This window comes from Ursus americanus, chromosome 35 (genome assembly GCF_024610735.1).
Source record: "Ursus americanus isolate L20-20 chromosome 35, mUrsAme1.1.p, whole genome shotgun sequence".
NCBI lineage: Eukaryota > Metazoa > Chordata > Mammalia > Carnivora > Ursidae > Ursus > Ursus americanus.
Window position 1 is genome coordinate 4725198 of NC_142161.1, and position 21396 is coordinate 4746593.

Below are 21396 nucleotides of genomic sequence, written 5' to 3' on the forward strand. Positions count from 1 at the left end.
TAGCATTTAAAATGTTACCTCTAGGAGGGCGTATTTTGGAAATCTTAAGCCAGAAGATGGAATCCTCGATGGAAGTTTTCAGACAGCAGCAGGCCAGGGGTATGTGTGGAAAGGAAACGGAACTCAATGTAAACTCCTCTGAAATCATGCCTAGTGACTGCTTATTTTATCCACCTGATTCTCTTGGCCATCAGACTCTGCCTCTGTCTCCTGAATCCCTAGATCTCTGACAGAAATACCTCGAATAGTGGCAGGCATCTCTCTGTAAGCATTAACTAGATGTCAACAACAATAAAAATCGGGGTTTGTATCCCACTGACCTACTGGAGATGATTATTTCCATCTTTTCCCTAGAGAGCTGTCAGTCTTAAAGAAGGAAAATGGAGAACTGAAGAAATGTCTTGCCATTCTAAAGGTGAATGAAACAGGTTTTCCTTACTAGTATTCTTTCTTCTACTTTTCCCATCTGTCTAGCTGACTAGATGCTGTATAGAACAGTGTTTCCTAACCTTTTCCACACCATGGCATAAATGACATAATATTTATACAACAAGTGCACTGTAATAAATGGTCGAGGCCACAGAAGACCTAGGAAGACTGAAAGGATCAATATGTCACATACTGGTAACCCATTCTGGAACATCAGGAAGTCATGACATGCCATTTGGGAAACTCTCTTATTGAGGAGACATCTGTTGTAACTTAAAATTTCTCTTCAAGAATCCCAAGGCACCTCAGGACCCTTCCTCTTCCTCCAATCCAACTCTCTATTTCCTAGACGTTTCTTTTTTCCTAAGAATGTTCTTTGTATTTATATGATTTTCCTATTGATCCTACTACTGTAACTATTCTAGCACATTTTATCCTGTCATTTTCCTTTCTCTCCCCCCTAGACTCTCCATATTTTCCCACATAAATCAGTCTTAGGGATTCCCAATATGTTTTTATGAAAAGGAACTAAGATTTTATTCCGTCAAAGCTAATGATTTCCTAGGGAAACATTGCTGCTATTTTTTTCTCCTACTGGGAATCTTAGCAACCACAGCTAGAGGACATTGCAGCTTAGTTATCTAGCAAGTAACATTCATCGATTAGAACCCTAATCCTAGCTGCAGCTTCCTTCACTCCCATTTTTTTCACCTACAGGAATCTCCAAACTGGTACCAAGGAAGCAGGTCAGTTTTATCAGGCCCCATACTAGCCCTGTTTGAAAATTGCTGTTCTTTCTTGACTCTTGGCTGCAACACCTGTGTGGGCTCTAAGGTGGAGGAAATGGTTGGTGAATTTATCTTTCACTTCTCCGGTTACTCACTGAAAAGTGCTGAAGTGAAATCTTGAATGTAATGCTCACTCTTATGAAATCCTACTCATCCTTCAAAATTCAACTCACATGTCATTTCCTCTGTCAAGACCACATTAGGCAGAGCTTGATGTTCTATTATTCATTTATTCAACAATATTAAGTGCCTGTTGTTTATCAGGTACCATGCTAGGTGCTGGAGGTACGTCACCAGTTAGTCTGTACTGTACCAACTATTAAATGTTTTTTACCTCAGCCCTGTGTTGGTGGGTTAAGAGACATGGCTCCTACGCTCACAGAAGTTAGTCTAATGTTCTTCCATGTTTCTCTACTTCTGATATACCCATCATAACACTTAAACATTGCTTTTATTTATTTTTGTCTTTCCCACTAGCCTGTGAGCCTTTCAAAGTTAGGAACTATATTCTAGTTATCTTTGTAATCTCAGGATCTAGGATGTATAAACACTAAATAAATGCTTGTTGGAGAGATGGATGAGAGGATGATGGGAGAGAGGGAATGATGGATTTATGAGTGGATGAACAGATTGATAGATATATATATAATATATATATATAATATATATATATTATATATATATAGTAGATATATGCTTGGTAAGGCACTGAGGGAAAGAAGAAAGGAGGACTTCAAAATTTCTCCTATTATGGGCAGTAGAGAAGGTTTCACTCAGGGAGTTAGAGAGCCAAGGAAACTCATAGGGAAACTTTGCCTCCGTATTTTGGGGTGATACCTGTAATACATGATAGTAAGCAATTTGCACTCAGAGGGTAAGCTGTTATTTCTATGAACAATGATCTGACTGAACCTCTCAGGGGGCACTTAACTTCCGCTTAGAGCTTCCTCTTTTTTTCCCTGCAGGTTGGCCACACCTCGACCAGTGGGCATTACTTCTCCATCACAGTCAGGTAGAGAACATTTGTTTGCCCAAATATCTGTGTGAGATGAATAAATATCCTTTTCCCATATAGAAGATAGTTTCCTTTCAGAGACTATAATGCGATTTTCCTAATCTTGTGTGTGATATGAGAGGAACATACAACCAGATGCCTATTTGTGACAGGTTGGCTAGGCAAGGCAGGCCACGACATGGATGGCAGCTCTTCACTCCTCACTTGATTGTCTTTCAGTCACTCCACGACCCAGTTCTCGGCATAGCAGCCAGGTGGTCAGGTGAGTAGGAAGCCTACACAGCCACGTGAAAACTGCTGGCAAAAGTTGGAAGATAAAAGAAATACCTAGATATGGCAGAGGTAGGGACTGAGGAGATTTTAGGTCTATGTCAAGTTTCACACCAGGTTTGTTTTCTTTTTGTCTCACCTTACGCAGTCGGTCCCCCTCAGTGGAATCTCTCTCTTACAGAATGTCTGGCTTTAGTAGCTTGGGACAAGTAAGTAATATTTACGTTCTCTTCCCAGATTGAGATTTCTAATGCTAAATGAAAGCAAAGATGTCAGGCAAGAATATTAAGCTTATATTGGTTTTGGCATAAATTATCCGATGCTATCCCTGGACTCTCTTTTCTTTTGGAAATGCAGGCCTGATATTAGAAACTAACACAGAGAGGGGACCAGAGTTGCTCAGTCAGTTGGGTTGGTTTTGGCTGGGTCATGATCTCTTGATCTCATGATCTCGTGGGTCCTGGGATGGAGCCCCGTGCTGGGCTCCATACCCAGCAGGGAGTCTGCTTGAAAGATTCCCTCCCTTTGCCCCTCCCCCAACTCCCTCACTCTCACTCTCTAAAATAAATAAGTCTTTTTAAAAGAAAGAAGCTAACACAGAGAATAAATGGGATGAAAGTAGTGGAAATGTTCAATAACTGAACTAACAGTAATAATTCATTTTGGAAGGAATAATGTGTGTATCCTTCTTGAACTAGCATGCCTATTCTGGCACAACAGAGGCTTCAATGTGTAGATATAGAGAAATTACAAAGAATATGGAAACCAGAGAATTGGGATATATTTATTAATTGATATTTAATATTTGTCCATCAGGGAGCCAGAGGCCTGCAGGGAAGAAGCACTCCCAGGGACTCTTATATTGGTGAGAAGGGGGAGAAAGCGTCAGAAACCAACATATTTTGTGTAGATACCGGCAGATTTCTGGTTTTCTCTGCAAATATAATGCCATTATGCATTTTCGGTGCATAATATAATGCCATTTGGTTTTTTCCAGACACTGATTCCAGGTATCCACAGATATATTACTACTTTTCAAATAATGGTATTCTTGTTCTCAAACTGATAAGGAGAAACTTTTTTTGAGCAATAGAAAGTCACTGAAAACCTCTGGTCAAGAGATGGAAGATAATTTGAGTAAAATAGATTTGGATTTTTTAAGTTGCCACAAGATGGCAGTAGAAGTTAGGTCTAAAAGGAAGGTTAACTAGACACTGATTATGTTGGCCTGAAAGGTATCAGGTTTCTTCACCGTGTATTAATCTTAAAAATATTCCAGTGAAGAATACTCACTTAATTTCTTGTCTCTTTCCCCTTAGAACTATTTTTGTTATTACTATTTTCAAGGACATTAGCCAGTCCGTAGAGAATACTTAATCAGAGGATTTCCCTTTCTTTCACAAGAGGCAATTGTGAAATTTGCACATTTTTTTCTAGATAACCATTTTTGAAAATCATCAAATAGTTTCCCTCCAATTCTTTCATATTCACCCTTTGAAAAATGTAGAATTTCTGGAGAGTTTGTCAGGTTAGTAGTAATATTCTCTCTTTCATTCCTGATTTTAGTTATTTGAAGCTTTCTACTTTTTCTTGGACAGCCTGGCTGAAGACTAGCCAATCTAGTTGAACATTTCAAAGAAACTACTTTTGGTTTTGTTGATTTTCTGTTTTTCTCTTCTCTATTTCATTTATTTCTGCTCTAAGCTTTATTTCTTTCCTTCTGCTTGTTTTGGGTTTAGTTCTCTTTTAGTTTCTTAAGAAAAAAGGTTGGATTATTGATTGGAGATGTGCATTTTTAATGTAGACATTTTCAGTTATAAATTTCACCCTAAGCACAATGTTTTCATTGTGTCCTATAAGGTTTAGTATTTTCTGGCTTTTTCATTGGTCTCAAAGTATTCTCTAATTTCTTTTGTGATTTTTTTTCTTTGAACCATTGGTTATTTGGCACTATGTTGTTTAATATCAACACATATTTAATTTTCCCAGATTTCCTCCTGTTATTGATTTTTTATTTCATTCCATTGTGGTAGGACAAAATACTTTGTATAATTTAGATACTTTAACATGTATGGCCTGGGGTGCCTGGGTGGCTCAGTCAGTTAAGCATCTGCCTTTGGCTCAGGCCATGATCCCAGGGTCCTGGGATGGAGTCCCGTGTTGGGCTCCCTGCTCAGAGGGGAGTCTGCTTCTCCCTCTGCTCTGACTGCTGCCCCTGCTTTTAGTCTCCCCACAGAGCAGGGAGCCCGCTTCTCCCTCTGCCCCTTCCCCAATTCGTTCTCTCTCTCACTTGCTCTCCCTCAAATAAATAAAATCTTAAAAAAATGCACCTAACAACAAAGTCCTAGAACACATGAAGCAAAACTAACAGAACTGAAGAGAACTAGAGGGAAACTACCGGATTTCAATACCCTACTTTCAATAACAAATAGAACAACTAGACAGAAGATAACCAATGGAATAGAAGATTTGAACAACATTATATACCAACTAAATCTAACAGACTTCTTTAGAAGTTGAGCTTGTTGGACGTGTAGATTCATTTTTTTCACCTAATTTGGGAAGTTGTCAGCCATCATTTCTTCAAATATTCTTTCTTCAAATATTCTTCTTCTAGGAATCCCATAATGCGTGTGTTGATATACTTGATGATGTTCCACAAGGTCTCGAGGCTCTGTCCATTTTTCTTCATTATTTTTTCTTTCTCTTCCTCACATTGGATAATCTCAATGGACTTCAAATTGCTGATTGTTTTCCTTGTTTGTGCTGATGAGCTGCTCTAGCGAAGTTTTCATTTTTGTTATACTTTTCAATTCCAAAATTTATATTTGGTTCTTTTAAATATATTTTTTCCTTATTAGTATTCTCTATTTGTTGAGATACTATACTTACACTTCCCTTTAGTGCTTTAGACATGGTTCCCAAAGATATTTGAGCATATTTTTTTAAATAGCTGATTTAGGGTGCCTGGGTGGCTCACTTGGTTAAGCGTCTTGCCTTCAGCTCAGGTCATGATCTCAGGGTCCTGGGATCGAGCATCGCGTGGGGCTCCTTGCTCACAGGGAGCCCTGCTTTTCCTTCTCTTCCCTGCTCATGCTCTCGCTCTCTCTCTCAAATAAATAAATAAAATCTTTTAAATAAAATAAAATATCTGATTTAAAGTCTGTCTAGACAAAGTCTAGGCTGGGCTTAGTCCAATGTCTGGGCTTCCTCAAGGACAGTTTCTATTGATGCTTTATTTTTTTATATGGGTCATACTTTCTTGTTTCTTTGCATACTTCATTTTTTGTTGGAAACTGGACATTTAAAATAACATAACATGGCAATTCTAGGAATCAGATTCTTCTCCCTCCCTGGGGTTTTTTTTGTTCTTGCTGTTTATTGTTGTTTAGTGACTTTTTAAAAATAATTCTATAAAAGCTGTATCGTCATATGGAGCCACCAAAGTCTCTATTCAGTTAGTTTAGTGGGCAGCTGATGATTGGACAGAGATTCCCTTAAACACTTGGAACCAGTAAGTCTCTCAGTCTTTGCTGAGGGATTGTGTGTGTGTTGGGGCTCACTTTCAGCACTTAACCAGGCAATTGACAACTGTGCCTTAGCCTTCAACCTGCTTGTATGACCTCAAGGTAAGAGACTGGGGCCTTTTCAGGTCTTTTCTGAGCATGCATACAGTCCCGCATATGCCTATGGTCTAGATCCCAAGAATGTGTTGTTTTCAGAGTCCCCAACAACTCATTCCCCATCTCTTCCATCTGTGTTTTCCTGTTAGCCTATTATTTGCCCCAATTGATAGTCACATCCTCAGGCAGCCAAAAAAAGTGCTTCTAATTGTTTACAACAAACACTCCTGGGGAAAAGTCTTTTCACAGGTGGTGAACTCTAAGCTCCAAGTCCTGATGAGTTTGCGCTCCAGGTCAGGTCAAATAAAGTCAGCCTTGTAAGTGGAGTCTTCCAGTTGCCACTGGACAGGTCAAATGGTTATTTTCTGGGAATGAGGCTTTGAAAGAGTTCCAACCCCATTCCATCCCCACGATGACTGCCAGAATGTTGGTTTTCAAGGCTACCGCGGAGCTGGAGGAGAAATGGGAATAGGGCGAGTTAAAATGCCACAAAGTCCATTGTTCTTAACCTCATTTGGCTATTTTTCTGGAATAAACATTCCCCAGACTGCTGCAAGCCCTTTGTTAATTTACGGAGTTCTGAAAAAGTTGATTCTGACAATTTTTGCCAGTTTTCTCTTTCCTTTTATGGAGAGAACTTTTGGAGGTCCTTATGCCACCATTTTTGCTGTCACTCCTAACTAATTTAATGACCCTTTGTCTATAGCCATTCTTCCTGGTAATGCCCATCTTAGAGGGAAAACCAATGCACAGATATATTAGAGCACATCAAGGCAGTAATGAATCCTGGTCCACAAATTAATGAAAGAGACGGGGGGCCTGGGTGTCTCAGTCGGCTAAGTGTCTGCCTTCAGCTCAGGTCATGATCCCCTGGAGTCCTGGGATGGAGCCCCACATGGGGCTCCCTGCTCAGCAGAGAGTCTGCTTCTCCCTCTCCATCTGCCCCTCCCTGTTTGTGCTCTCTCTCTCAAAATAAATAAAATCTTTAAAAGAGAGAGAGAGAGGAAAGCACCTTTAGGAGACACTGCTAGGTGATTTGTGAGCTTTTTCATTTGCTATTCGCCCCTAAGCCTAACATATATACTGAAAATCTTTGGTCCCCGGTTTCTTTGCCCTGGTCCCAAGTATACTCGAATGAATCTCTCCTCCAGTTCATGGGTTATCTCACAGGCTCATTTTTATTTTTTCCAGAAACCCCTTCACCAGCTTCTACTCACAGCCTATCTTACAGGTAAGTAATTATGCTCCCTTTCACTGGGCATCTGTTCACACTGACACTCTGCCAGCAGCCCTGGGGTTACTTTTCTACTGCCTTATACCACTGAAGTTTATAAATCTACCTTGTAAACAAGAGAGCATTTAATAGTACTGTGTCTTATATATGTCCAAATTACTTTCAGTCGCAAGCAGTGTATTTATTTCCCATCTTGTCTAAATATATAGGCTCTCCTTTGACATATGCTTTTTACCTTTACCTTCCTTTTCCCTGCTAATGCTTCTATTTCCCCTCCTCAGGCCTTCACCTGCCTCTTCTGGACAGGGGATTTTTTCTTTCAGACCATCCCTAAATGGTGGGGATTCAGGCCACACAAGAGTCCTCACCCCCAACAACTCAGGTATGTTAAATAACATTCCCAAAGGAATGGAGCTTCAGCCATTGACATATATACTAAAAGGAAGATTTTCAAGATGAAAAGAAGTTAGGAAAAGAATGGACTTTATATCCTACCTCTTAAATTGCTAAGTCTTTTCCCTTCTGAGTAGTGTTCTACAGATTAAGACCTACCTATTTACCCTGACCCATAAGTAACACTGCCAAAGAACTGCCCAAGGGAGTTATCTTTCACCATTTCAATTCTGTCCTTCAGGTCAGAGGGAAAGCAGAACCCCACTAGAGAGTCTTCCTGGTTTCCAGCTACCAGTTCAGCAGGTGAGCCCTGGCTAGTCTAACTTGCCTGCGTATGAAAAACTCACATGGTTAGGCCTGCACATGAAATGCCTTTTTGGTCCCCTGTTAAGGTGGTAGAATATAACCAGTGGAGAATGACATGGGTTTCAAATGTGGTATCATATGTTCACAATTTTCCAGGATGGTCTCAATTTCAAAGATTCTGTCCTACTATCAGATTAGCTTCGTAGCTTGGGGTTTAAAAATTAGGTCACATGGTAGTGAATGGCTTTAAACTGAGAGGTCGTGGCCAGTGTGAACTAAGTGTGTAGACACAAGTAACATTCCCAAAAGTTCCACAAAAAGGTATTTCAATGGAATATATCTTTTGGGTAGAGGTACTGCACTTCTCTAGAGATGGTTAGAATAATGCTTTATAAATTTATGGGACTCTGATATGATGTAGGCAACAAGAGGAAAAGGGCATGGGAACGAGAAGAGAGGTTTGTAAGGAGCTCTACATGAAAAGTCCAGTCTTGCCTCTTAAGTTAACTTTTATGGCCCAGGTTTTGAGGATATTTAGGCCATTTTTCAATGCCAAGCTCCTGGTGACCCCAAGGACATTCTAAGGTAGGTAAATATTTTGCTCTCATATTCCAAATGCCCTATATTTTCATTGGCAAAAAATTAGGGTCTAAGCCCTAAGAGGCAACACTGGGGAAATAACATCCCTGAGATCCTCACAAATGGAGGGATTAACTTACAGATGAGAAAGAATTAAGAGACACATAAGCCATCTACAAATATGTGGCCCCTAATTGGATCCTGATTGAAACGAACTGTAAAAAAACAAAAACATTTATGAGAAAGTTGAAAACTGAATACCCCTTGGATATTTGATATTAGGGAATTGTTAATCATTTTTTTTGTAGGCATAATGCTGTTCTGGTTATGTTTTTAAAAATAGTCTATCTTTTGGAGATAACTTACTAAAATATTTAAAGATAGGAAGTTAGATGATTGTCTGAGTTTTGCTTTAGTATAATCTAGTGGACATAGGACACAGAGAGAATAGAAATGAAAAAAAAAAAATTCACCATGAGTTATTTGTTGAAGTTGGGTGATGGGTACTCGTCAGCTCGTTATACTACTCTACTTTTGTAGTTTTTGAAAATTTAGATAATAAAGTTCAAAAAGAAGTTATCTAAAAGAAGTGCCACCTCCCCAGAGGCATGAGAATACTGCCTCACTGGTACTCCTCTCTCAGCATAGTCTCCAGGTCTCCAGTCTCCTCTCCAGGTCTCCCAAAATAGCTTTTTAAATATTCCGCCTTATTATTACCATAAGCCACTAAAGTGTTCTAGAGAGTTTCATAATTAGCAACGAAGCCTTTGTCACACTAGGTGTATAAAATCTTAAGTTTGGAAAAGTTAGTTACCACACAGTGGAAAAAACTATGGGGAAGCAGCAGCGGTGATTTGCTGTCTTGATAAACTTCACATAATGGTTCGAGAGGGCCTTAATTACGCTTTTTGCTATAAATGCCCATATCTGCCTTCCTGCCCTCCGCCGCAGACTCTCTACGAACAGAGACAGATGGGACTAGCCAGGTCAAGAGAAGCATGGACTACTTCCAGATGAAGGTTCTTCAAGGTCTGATCTATACATATTGCATTAAGGAAGGCCTAGAGCATCCAATACCCCTTAAGAGCGATGGCCTTGGAAAATGTTTCCCTGCCTTGTTTCCTGGTTTCACTTTGTGCCCTTACCTCTCTTGACCTTTACCATATACACCCTGTATTACCTCCTAGAAAAACGGTCAGGCATTATATAAGGCTAGTACTTCAGGAAGATGTTTAGATGTCTCCCACACTCATGAAGCTCTCGTTTCCCGCACAGTAAAGGTTTTGAAAACAATTCTTGGCATCACTGAGGGTGAGAGGTAATATACTCATGAAGTGTGGTTCGTTTCCATATTTCACTCTTTTAGCTTTGGTTATATTCTTCCATTGCCAATGTTAATAAGCAACAACTCTGTTCCTTGTCCTCGCTTATACTTCTGTTTGCCTATTGTTTCCTCTATGCCTACTTAACTATGCTGATTTTTCTTTCTGTCGGAGAACAGTTGGAGACCCAGACTTTCAGCTTACTAAAGTATATGGATAAAATAAAGACGTCCTTTTATGGTTATTGCAACTCTCTTGGTTTTATATTACAAGCTCTAGAATGGGAGAATGGGCAAAGACCACCACCACTGAGACGAAACCTGTATTCTTCTTTGCGTACTAAATAGAAATGAGGAATTAAATGGGCCAGCCACTGGCAGGCAGGCCATCAGCAAAAATATGGAAAAAGCGTAAACACAGCAAACATCTGCCAGAAATGAATTAGGTCCTGGGAATGACCCTGAAGCTGAACTAGGATTCCCTGTTCTTTCTGGAACTCTGAATTTGTTTTAAAAGGCATTTCTAGACACCTCTTCTGGGCAAGAGCCTGTGCTGTAGCAGCTACAGGAAACAGACCTGCCCAGTGATAGGTACAGATGTACTGCCTTTTAAAGTTTCTGTTCTTTTAATTTTTTTTTAAAGATGTATTTCTTTATTTTAGAGAGCGCGCGCATGTGTACATGCGAGTGAGGGAAGGGACAGAGGGAGAGAGTCCTCACACAGAGGCCCCACTGAGCGCAGAGCCAGATCTCACGACCCATGAGATTATGACCTGAGCTGAAACCATGAGTTGGATGCTTAACCAACTGAGCCACCCAGGCGCCCCAAGTTTTTGTTTTCTGAATCTACCTCAATATATCCTGCTGCTTAAAAAAAAAAAAAAAAAAAGTGTACTAAATCAGAATGTTAATGGATTTGGCTCCATTAATCTCTAAACCATAGAAGTGGCAAAGTGGAGGAGAGAGAAACAATTTTATTTGTGGCCTTTTATTCTTATTCTACCGATATGGGGCTTCCACTCTTATTTCTAGATGGTTAACCCATTGACATTTTTATATCTGACTCCATCTGATGAAAACCATTCTAAAACATCAATAACCAATTCAGTTAAAGACCAGAGTCCCTCTGTCCCCAAGACAGACCCTATAGAGGAAAAAGTCTCAATTACAGACACAAATTGAACCAACACCAAAAAAGATGAAAAATTAGTCTCCGTCAAGCTAGGCAGGAGGGAATTTCAGGTTTGTAAAACCAAACCTGGAACGTACCCGCACCCACCTCCCGAAAAGTAGAAACCATCCCTCTCCTCTATCCCTCTGTGACCTAATTCTACTTTTTAAAAGGACATTTCCCCTAATTCCCACGTCCAATAAATATCCAGTCTAAATTATTCTCCACCCAATTATTAAACTTTTCACAAGCTCCATGGGGAAGATTTACCCTGAGACAAATAGTGAACAGAATGGGCATTTTGGAAAAAGATTAAAAAAAAAAAGTACAAGGCAAAATGGTCCCAGTATGAGAAATGAAAACATTCTGCTACCTGTGCACCTCAGTAACAGCGAAGGTAAAACATACAGTCAAGTTGGTGTGCGTTAAGAAAGACTTGTGATGAGACTGAGTCATACTAAGACTCTTAGCTGTATTATGCATGGACTTGTGCTCAGAAAGAAAAGGGGTGTGAGGCAGCCTTACATTCCAGGGAAAATGGTGGGACCGGGGGATGCACTGGAATCATCAATTGAATAAAAATTCTTTACTCCTCCTTTCCAGTCCTCCTGTAGATATGGGGCCAAGGACTGGCCTCTCCATAGTACACTAAGGGAAAACAACAGCAGACATGAAGAGGGCAAAAGCCTTTTCCCAGCCCATGGCTCAGACCAGATCCTCAGCACTCTCTTCATTGAGACGAGAGGCCTGATTTCTGCTCATCCAGTCCCCACCTCTCTTTGGGTCCTATGGCCATCCTCCCTGGTCCACCCTCACTACATCCCCGATCCCCCAACCTCAAGAACACAAAGCTTTTCAGTTCTTTGCCACAAGGTAATTTAAAAAATGTGGTTTCTTTGTTTAAACAGTTACTAAGTTGGTTCATCTTTTAGTAACAGACCTTCCCTCCCCTAGTCCCCTCGACTCAGTCCTGTATGATCACATCGTCATCGTCATCCTCATCTTCCTCCTCCTCCTCCTCTTCATCCTCGTCATCTTCTGGCAGTTCTTCCTCCTCCTCTTCCTCCTCTTCATCTAGACAAACCACCACCTCAGCTGGCTCAGGTAATCGAGAGTCAAACCAATCCAGAACCTGCTGGGTGCTAAGCCTTGACGCCTGACTCAGTTGAGGGATATCACTTTCCCGTAGCTGTTGGTGGGCCGCCCAGTACCTCTCCAGGGGTCGTATATCCGGTGGGGGTGGGGGGTTCGGCAGAGGTGGTGTCTCAGCCCATTCATTCAAGGAGCGGGTTGAAGGTGGGGGTGTGGGAATTGCTGGGTCCTGGAAACTAGGGGCACCAGGTACAGCGTTGTCCCGAAACCATTTTAGTTGCCCATGCTTCAAGGCATAGCGTGTGTCACCAAACCACTGAATGATCTCAGGCCGAGGTAAACCAGTGATCTGTTCTAATTTATGGTAATCCTCACGCCGTGCCCACTGGCACTGTAAAAAAAAAGATTTGAGGATAGCCAGCTGCTCTTTGGTTTTGCGCTTGGTCTTTCGCTGGCGTTGCATATCTGGGGAAAGGTACTCTGCAGGGCCAACCCTACCTGGTACTGAGTTATGTCTTAGCCCCTGGGGCCAGGCTGGCTCCAGATGTGGGGGCAGTGCCTGTTCATTGGGTGACAGTGGCTGTGAAATACAGCCCAGTGACTGGAGGGGTTTAGAGGTGGCAGTAGCTCCATTAGCCAGTACCGGGAAAGTGGAAGAAGAGGTAGAGGAAGAAGAAGGAGTCGTATTAGATGCTGACTCCTGCTTACAACTACTAGCAAGTAGTGAGATTGGTGGGGGCTTATCCCGAGCATGTGGCTGGTGGACAGCTGTGGAGTGGTTCCAGGAAGCAGAACCTAGGCCATGTGACTGGTTGGGACCTCTGCCTGCCTGCTGCTTGGAGAAGCCACTGCTTTGAAGATCCTGCCAAAAATCTGATTGGTGGGGGAATGCCCCACTGCCAGGTGCCATCAGGGGTTCCTTTGCTTTCTGGTGACTCAGCAGCTCTGAGGACTCCTCGGGCTCTACCTTCAATCCTTTCATCTGGGTGGGCTCACTAAGAGTCAGGGGCACTATTCCAAGACCCACTTGTTCTGGAGGTGGCATTGGAGAAGGAGGCACCTCCTCGGGGGGCCGCCCTGCATGATGAGTAAAAGAGAGAAGGGATTTGAAATGGAGCTGGTCCCGATGGTAGACCACTCGGGCTCGAGTCTCTTCTATTTCTTCAGACGACCAGCTAATGCCACAGCGGAGGCGCTGGGCCATGAACCAAGTCTTGACTTTCTCCATCTGCAGCCCATAGCGTAAGCAGAGAAGGGCAATGTCTGCTAGACTGGGATAGGGGAAGTAGCTGAAGGTTTGTAGCAAGTGTTCATTGCCATCCAGCTCACTGGTCTGGGCTGCTTGGGTCCACACAAGCTGTAGCTCCTCGGAGATTGGAGGGAGGCAGATGAGCCCCGCCGGGGAGCTATTAAGACTGCTGGCCTCTTTATTAGGAGGCATGGTGCTCTCTGATTTGTGCCCTTCAGAGATAGCTGTAATAAGAAGAGAAACAGCTCAATCACTGGGGCTCCTCTTTCAGCCCATTGCTCAATTTCTGCCAAACAAAAGTGCTGGACTCCAATACCATCAGCTGTCTGTGTACCGTGCTGGATTGCTTTTAAAGTGTTTTAACAATTTCTCATTTAATTTTCCTAACTTTATAAGCCTGTTATAATTCCTGTCATATGTATGGGAAAACCAAAGTCCATAGAAGTTAAATTTACCCCAAGTCACATGACTAGTGAATACTGTCCGCAGGACAAAAATCTGTCTTTAGAGGTTAAGGAGGAAAACTCCTCCTTCTATTGCCTTTATGGTTCTAATTCAATCTCCCTTCATCCTCTAAATTCATGGAACAGGAGTCACAAGATGAAAACTGAACCACAAAAACATGAAGTGCAGTAATCTCAGAACTGATGCAAATGCTTGAACTCCTGACAATTTATGATTCTCTCTAGAATGTGGAGACAGGTGGGAAATGCGAGAGAGGAGGTATGGAGAAGGCAGGACAGCACTGTTCCTCTGCCCAGCCCCCGGCCCCCTTTCCTCTTCCCTTCTCAGTGGTGGAGTCCTTCCGGGAGGGGAATGATGGTGGCTTTAAGCCCTAAACCCAAACCTGCTAAGCTTTATTTTCTCTCGGTAGGATAAGAGGTCAGATATCTGGGATAAATGGGGCTTACTCCTCCTGCGTTTTGGGGTCCTGTGGGGGTAGAGAGAGGGAACTGTTTCCACCAAGTCATCCTCGGAACAAAGGTTAGCCCCTCCCCCCAGCCTTTGTCTCTTCCAACAGCTCAGTCTCTCTCCGGGGAGCCTGGAGAGCTCCCTCAGACTGTAACAGCCCCTTCACACAGGGCCGAAGGCCTGCCACTCTTATCTCTGTAGCCCAGCTTTTTTCTCAGGGCCAGGTGGGCACATGCACTACGAATTGCAGCCAGGTCCTGCAATGTCCCCAGCAGCGCCACTGCTCCCAGGGCTGTGGGTGTGGGGGCTGCAGGGAGAGCCCCTGACTCTGCATCATTCCTGAAATCCCTGCTCAGGTTATTTCCTAGGAAGTTCTGTTGACCAAATTTTAACTCAGCTCCCTGTCTGGGCATTAGAAACTCTTTTCACAGATCTGTCACCCTTTACTCTTAGAAAAATCCCATCCGAGTTTATAAATATTTACCTCTGATGTGTTAAGGATAGGACAGGATTCCTACGTAAATGCTACATGATGAACTGAGAAGAATCTCAAGGAATTTAAGAAACTCCAGGAAGTTATAGTACAGTGTGGTATCAAGGGATTTTATCTGACGATTAGAAAAATTTGGAAGCATTTTAATGAGTCACCACTTCCTTTTAACAAGCGGATCTAATGAACCGAAGGCCATGCAGATCCCAAAGGCTTGAAGAGAAGAGGGTAAATGGAGGCAGCATGGCACAGTGGGTAGAAATATGATCCCTGAGTAAGGCCAGCCTGCAGTTTGAATCCTAGTTCTGCCACTTACCAGCTATGTGATCTTGGGCAAGTTACTGAACTTAGGGGAGCTTTAGTTTCTCCATGTGTAAGAAATGCACAGTGCTAAGTGTCTGTAAAGTTATGTATTTTTACCAGGCACCTACTATGTGCTAGGTGTCCTGTGTAGCCAACACCTAAAGCAGCTGTTGGGGTGGAGGCCTGGATGAGGACGATTTGAGATTAACTGCAGCTCCGCCCCTTCCTAGAGTGCGGCCTGTCCTTGGACAAATCATTTAACCTCAGGAAGCCTTAGTTTCCCCTCAGAAAGGCGGTCAAAACAGCACTTTCCTCACAAGTTTTTGGCTAAATGAAAAAAATGCAGTTGCTGTGATGTCTAGAACAAAGTAAAGGCTCAATAAATAGCAGCTTTTCTCATTACTTCAGCATCACAGGGTGATTCTGATATCAGGGAATGCCATTCTCCTCCTAGACGAGGGAAGTGAAGCAAAGTCTGCATTCTTCAAAATCATTGGTTTCAATCTCTTTTTGCAGGGTCCTAATTCTAATGCGCAGTGGAGGAAACCAGGGTATCCATGATTTTATGCTCTTTACATTTTGGGAGTTGGATTTAATTCCAGAATGGATTATGCTGCTTTAAAAAAAAGTATGAAAATCGCAACTTTAGGAGAATTGAATCCATAATTTGAATATAAATCCTTTTTGATAGCGAGATGAATGGCCAATGTAGTAGTCACTCTACCCGTACCCTCCAGGTTCATCCCAGACACAGCTGAGTAGCCTGTGAGCAACTGACAGGTGCTAAACCACCACTTAAGACATTGTGGCCCACCAGGAACACCAGGAAACCTAAGCTGGAGAATACTTTATGATTGCAACGCTTGACATCTGCTTAACCTTATTTGTGTCCTGTTTTTTAAGGACACAGTTATACTTTAGATAAAACTGTAGCATAAGGAATAAAGCAGTCCAGTGTAAGGATGAAGACTGCCAGACAGGAAATAAGACAGGCACAGCTATAAGCCTTACAAGGAAGCATTTTTGCTTTCATTCATGTGGTTTGCTATCGTCCAGATTCTCATGGTATCAATTATATCAATTATAACAAGCAGTAATGCAAATACTATATTTGGTGTACTGTATACATCCAGCTTTCCAATTACACACACACACAATTGTGGACGATTTCCTGATATAGGATGGTGGCTTAAATCAAGGCACAGCTGTATGGCTACCTGGTACCTCCCTGGAAGAATATGGCTTTGATGTAGGAAGAAACTACCACCAGAGTGGCTCATGAGACCTATAACAAGGAGGGTAGACCCCCACAGTAATCAAAACCACAATGAAGACACTGGTGTCTTGTGTTCTTATGCCTCCATTTGGAAAGGGTACAAAAAGAAGGGAATCAAAACTGGAGAAGTAAGGACTCCTAGGGGCAGAGATGGTAGTGATGGTGGGATTACCTATTCTGAATAATTACTAAATTTGTATCCTTATTAAATATGCTGGATATGCCTTACTGAAGTAGCTGGATTAGCTACTTCAAGTAGCTAATAAGAAATGTAATGAGAAAAACAGAGAGAGAGAGGATAACACCCTTCTTTCCCTTTGGGCTTTCCATACCCATAGACAGATGGCAGAAAAGAATGGACTACCTTAAACTTCCAGTCTAGGTGTACGTACAATCCTAGGAAAAAGAGGTATTCACAACTTTAGGCTTGAGCCTAGATTTATGGTTAAAGCAGGAGACAGTTCAAATGAGAAACTAATGATCCTGCAAAATTACCCTATATCTTTATTCAGAGAAGAACTGAAGTACTGACTGAAATGTGTTTTGGTGATACAGTTTTAAGGGCCTTGAAGAATCTTTAGTGGTGTTCAACTTATGTGCTTCTCAACTTGTTGGGTCATGAACTTCTTTGAGAATCAGATAAAGGTATGGACCCTCAGAACGTTATGACTACCCCCCATAAACATCCAAACTTACACATTATATATAATCTCAAGAGGGTTCACTAACTGCCCAGAAGCCCAAGTTAAGAACCTCTGCCTTATGTACCTCCAACTTAATAAAAAAGGAGTGATGCTAATTGCTTAAAGAGGAACATACAGCTTGATGTGAACGAACGGAAAGAGTGGATGGAAGACTCGAGAATTTAAGTCTATAAGGGACTGGGTATTGGTGATATTAGGTGGAGTGGAAGGGAGAGGTGTTCAATTGGGCCAGGAGCCTGGCTTAACTGATCCATTGGGTTATGTGACCGACACTCACAGTGTGCTGCGTCCTAGAGGCTGGCCGGCTAGTCTCTAGTGTGCCAAAATCATCTGCTTCCTTCAGCTGCCCTGTGTGCCTGGACCAGTTGTGTGTGATTCCCAACCTGTTTATGCCTGGTTTTTAAAATTTATTTATATAATAATGTAATTAAATATCACATAAACCTATGAAAAATTAGTGCACTAAAAATTGTTTCTATGAGAACAAAGTCAGATGTTAAGGAGTGTACAGTTGTTGAGTGGGGAGTAGTAGGCAACTGTAAAAGATTGGAGGGGCAGGGGATTTAAAAATCTCAAAAGTATTCTGCGTTTGGATTGCTCCAAAATGTTTAAATTCTCACTGCATTAAAAAAAAACAAAAACAAAAACCAAACCTGGAAATCATAGATGAGAGGCAGTGGCACATCAGAATTACCTGGGAAACTTAAACCAGGGAACCCTCCTCCTTATTCTGATTTAGTCTGGACTAGGGCCCAGGCATCAGTACTTTTTAAAGTTCTCAGGGCGCAGCCAGATTTGAAATTCGCTTGTGCAGTTTATACTAGAAAGACAACTGGGAACTCCAATCAGCAGACTTACACAAAGAAAACGCCTGGACACTACCCCAAAAGATTGGTGCAACGAACATACTTTTAATGACAATGCTTAAGATATGTATGCATCATTTTAAAAATTCCCGTTTAACTGGCTTTTTTTTGTTTTTTTTCAATCATTGCCACCTACCTGTCCTAATCATATAACAGAAAAGGGCTTCAAATGTATGATGAGAAGGAGGTTCATATGATAAAAGATCTGATCTGGGCCCACATTACCAAACAGGTCTCAGCTTGAGTCTTCTTTCAGTTTAGAAGTCTCAGATTAGGACGCAAAACCAGGAACCTCTGAGGATTCGGGTTCTCACTTTCCTGGTTTGTTTTCTGAGTATGGCTGGGTAGGGGGTCAGAAGGGGCAGTTTCTCCCAAACCTTTCATTCCCAAAGACCACTGCTCCCCAGAAGTAAGGCCAGATTTCTGTAGTGTGTTGAGGTCGCCAGGAGGTAGTCGTGGGGGGAGGAGAAGAGGCCTGGGAAGGAAACGTTTCTCCTATCCTCCATTTCGCAGGCAGTCTACAAGGCTCCAAACTGGGTCAGAGAACAAAAAGTTGCTGCACTTGGGGCGATGAGCCCCAGGGAGCAGGCGAATCTCAATCCTCCCCTCGCGGAGGGCGTCCCAACCCAGCCTTCCCCTCCTCCCTACACACCCACTCACCCTCCCCCAGTTACAACAGGGAACCGAAAAGTCCAGAGGAGAAACGAGAGAGAACCCGGCGACTTCGAGCCTAGAATTCTCCTCCCCCCCAACGTGGGGATGGGGCTCCGGAGGTCGGAGATCTTACAGGGGCTGGGAGGGGAAGTCGAAGGGGCTGGGGATCACTCACCGCGGTCCGGCCCGGGCGGCGGCTCCCAGCCTCGCACCATGGGCCGGGGGGAAAGGGGGAGAAAGGGCAGGGGGCCTCCGGGGTGGGAGTGGGGTTCCCGCCCGGTGCGGCCTGCTCCAAGCCCACCCGCGCGGAGGGCCGGGACCGGGACTGCCCCCCCTGTCCCCCAGAGCGCGCCCGTCTAGCCCAACCCTGCTCGGGCGAGTTGGAGGCGGGGCGGATGGGTGGGGCGGGCTCCAGGGGCGGTGCCAAGGTGGCCCGAGTCCCGATTGGTGGAAGTAGGCAGGCGGGCCCCGGCGGAGCGCAGTGGGTCGGCCATTGGCTGCGTGAGTCTCGGCTGGAGTCGGTTATTGGCTGCGTGGGCCTCAGCCGGGGTGGCTATTGGCTGCCTGGGGCAGGGAAGATGTCCCCCGGGGACAGGGTGCTGTGAATGGTACCTCCCCCCCTCCCCCCCCCCCCCCCCCCCCGCCTTCGACCTTTCCGCGCCGGACCTTCGGAGTACGCTGAGCCCTGGTCCTCCCGGAATTCCCCCAAGGAATTCACAGCAGTTTGTTGAATTGTCCAAGACCGCCTTGCACCTACTCGCCATTTGTTCCTCCTGAAGGAAGACTTTTTTCAGCATCCCCTTGCCAGCCATACACGCGAGTAGAACCGAGCCGCGCCGCGCCTGCCCAGCCGAGGGCCGTCAGCAGCGTCACTGTAAACGAAGCGCCTAGAGCAACCGGGAACTTGTTCTCCGGATGGATCAAATCTCTTGCCGCCTGAAAGACGAGGATCCCAGCAGCCCGGCGCCTTCGGAACACCGAAGAGGTGTTCCCAAAGACTAAGTGCCGGAAGGGGCACCTGTTTGGGACCCACCAGACCCCTAGGCCCTCCTCTCTGTCCCAGTGAGGAGTACCTGCAACCCTGCCTCATATTTAGGGGACCTCGGTTTTCACTATCAAGAAAGGGATGGCATTAAAATGGACTTTTCACCAAAGTAGTCACACACTCTGAAGTTGTGGGCCAAAAGTTCATATATTTGGAATTTGGGCCAAAAATCTGTAAATTTAGGATTCTCGGTCTTCAGACTAAAACTTGGAACCAGTACTTTCTGAAGTGATTCTTTTTTCTCATATGCTGGTCTTTGAAAAAGTCTCTTTTTGCCTATTTAGGTCACTTAATAGCTTACATAGCTACAATAATTTATAAAACAATTTCAGACTTTGTATTCCACGGACATCATCCCTCCCATTTACTCCCCCCAAAACCAACCCCCATTACAGATTCTTTATTGCTCCAATTTAAGGTCTAGAGCACTTTCATGGTTGTCAGACATCAGAAATGTATTTCCACTTCAACACTGAGCCCTATTTTATGTTATGCCTGTATTTGTACCTGCCCACCTCCCAGCCCCCGTTACATTCAATAAAAATTTCAACCTAAGAGCCAGCCCTACAATCTTCAAACTAGTATCCAGCAAAAACATAATAGGCGTAAACAAGGAAAGATATATATACTCAGCTTTAGAGTTAGAAACTTCTGATCCCTCAGGGTTTAAGCCGGGGCTGGTAGTATACATAGACTTTGTCCTAAATCTTGACTATTACCATACCCCAAGAGTTTGTATATAATAAAAAGAAAAGTGAAACACTTCAGGCGGCAGCAGCCCTCAGTTTTCAGTGGAGAAGTTGTTCTCCCATAATCCAAACAAATAAGACTGGGTTGACTGGGAAGAACTCATGCTTATCTGGCTGGAAAGCCAGGCAGTCTGTGGGAACTTAGTGTCTGCCCCTCTATAGGCGGTTCAGTTAGGCACCCTGGACAACACTAATCACGGGCTTTTGGAAATATGAAAGATGGACAACTCTGCCACCTTTCTTGTCTCATTAAGACACTCACTCCTGAGACTCAGGAGTAGGGAGCAGAGTTGAAGACAAGTTTAGGAGAGGGGAAGTCCAAGGAAAGAAGAAACTCATCTGCCCCTTTTCCGGAGCCTCCCTCTTTTTTTTTTTTTTTAATTAAGATTTTATTTATTTATTTATGTATTTATTTGAGAGAGAGGGCACAAGCAGGGGGAGGGGCAGAGGGAGAGGGAGAAGCAGGCAGGAAGCCTGATGTGGTGCTCCATCCCAGGACCCTGGGATCATGACCTGAGCCAAAGGCAAACGCTTAACTGACTAAGCCACCCAGGCTCCCCGTGAAGCCTCCCTCTTATGTGGATTTCACCGTAAAGCTTTAGGGGATGGAGTGGACTGGGATGAGGATTGGAAGACAGGAACAGATGCAGGGTGACAATATCAGACAAGGGAGGACCCCCACCTTTAGCAAGACAACAACCCTTCCCAGCTCTTCCAGAGACTAGTGCTGAAGAATGGGGACTCGTCATGTCATCCTCAACATAGAGATGTTCATTCCCCATCTTTGGTGAAAATTCTCTCTTCCTTTGCATGGCTTAGATATTAGCAGGATTAACCAAAGGCACATTTACCATATAGCTAAGGAAACTCAAGTTTTAGGGCCACCCCTTTCACAGACTTCTTCCAAAGTACTGGAGGAGCCCCAGG

General features: G+C 43.5%; 2 protein-coding genes across 12 annotated transcripts in view; one reads left to right on the plus strand and one right to left on the minus strand.

Annotated features, from left to right (window-relative positions):
* RNF212B (ring finger protein 212B) overlaps positions 1-21396 on the plus strand; it is a 40615-nt gene that overhangs the window by 17794 nt on the left and 1425 nt on the right. The window contains exons 6-16 of one of the 10 annotated variants that reach the window (XM_045802734.2): positions 355-415; positions 1147-1175; positions 2183-2229; positions 2452-2494; positions 2651-2711; positions 3319-3367; positions 7317-7356; positions 7641-7741; positions 7994-8055; positions 8580-8643; positions 9589-9679. In XM_045802734.2, the coding sequence (XP_045658690.2) occupies positions 355-415; positions 1147-1175; positions 2183-2229; positions 2452-2494; positions 2651-2711; positions 3319-3367; positions 7317-7356; positions 7641-7741; positions 7994-8055; positions 8580-8642 (556 nt within the window). In that variant the 3' untranslated portion in view covers position 8643; positions 9589-9679. Of the gene's footprint in view, positions 1-354; positions 416-1146; positions 1176-2182; positions 2230-2384; positions 2495-2650; positions 2712-3318; positions 3368-7316; positions 7357-7640; positions 7742-7993; positions 8056-8579; positions 10794-21396 lie in introns of those variants that run through there. The other 9 variants (XM_045802733.2, XM_045802735.2, XM_045802741.2 and 6 more) reach the window with 9 other exon arrangements.
* Positions 3260-19083, minus strand: HOMEZ (homeobox and leucine zipper encoding). Of its 2 annotated transcripts, XM_045802728.2 has the most exons (3): positions 18851-18984; positions 12070-13694; positions 3260-6576 (listed from the first exon to the last, which is right to left on the minus strand). In XM_045802728.2, the coding sequence occupies exons 1-2, from the start codon at positions 18888-18890 to the stop codon at positions 12094-12096; spliced, it is 1641 nt and encodes a 546-aa protein (XP_045658684.1). In that variant the 5' UTR covers positions 18891-18984; the 3' UTR covers positions 3260-6576; positions 12070-12093. The 2 variants fall into 2 exon arrangements, with proteins under 2 accessions (XP_045658684.1, XP_045658683.1); XM_045802727.2 differs by lacking the exon at positions 3260-6576 and having other exon boundaries at positions 10827-13694; positions 18851-19083.

Bases quoted from the DNA above. Each gene is read 5' to 3' on its own strand.
- HOMEZ (XM_045802728.2), bottom strand. From the start codon at position 18,890: ATGGTGCGAGGCTGGGAGCCGCCGCCCGGGCCGGACCGCG. The intron at 13,695-18,850 runs GTGAGTGATCCC...TTCTTATTACAG, and splicing joins GCCGCCCGGGCCGGACCGCG to CTATCTCTGAAGGGCACAAA.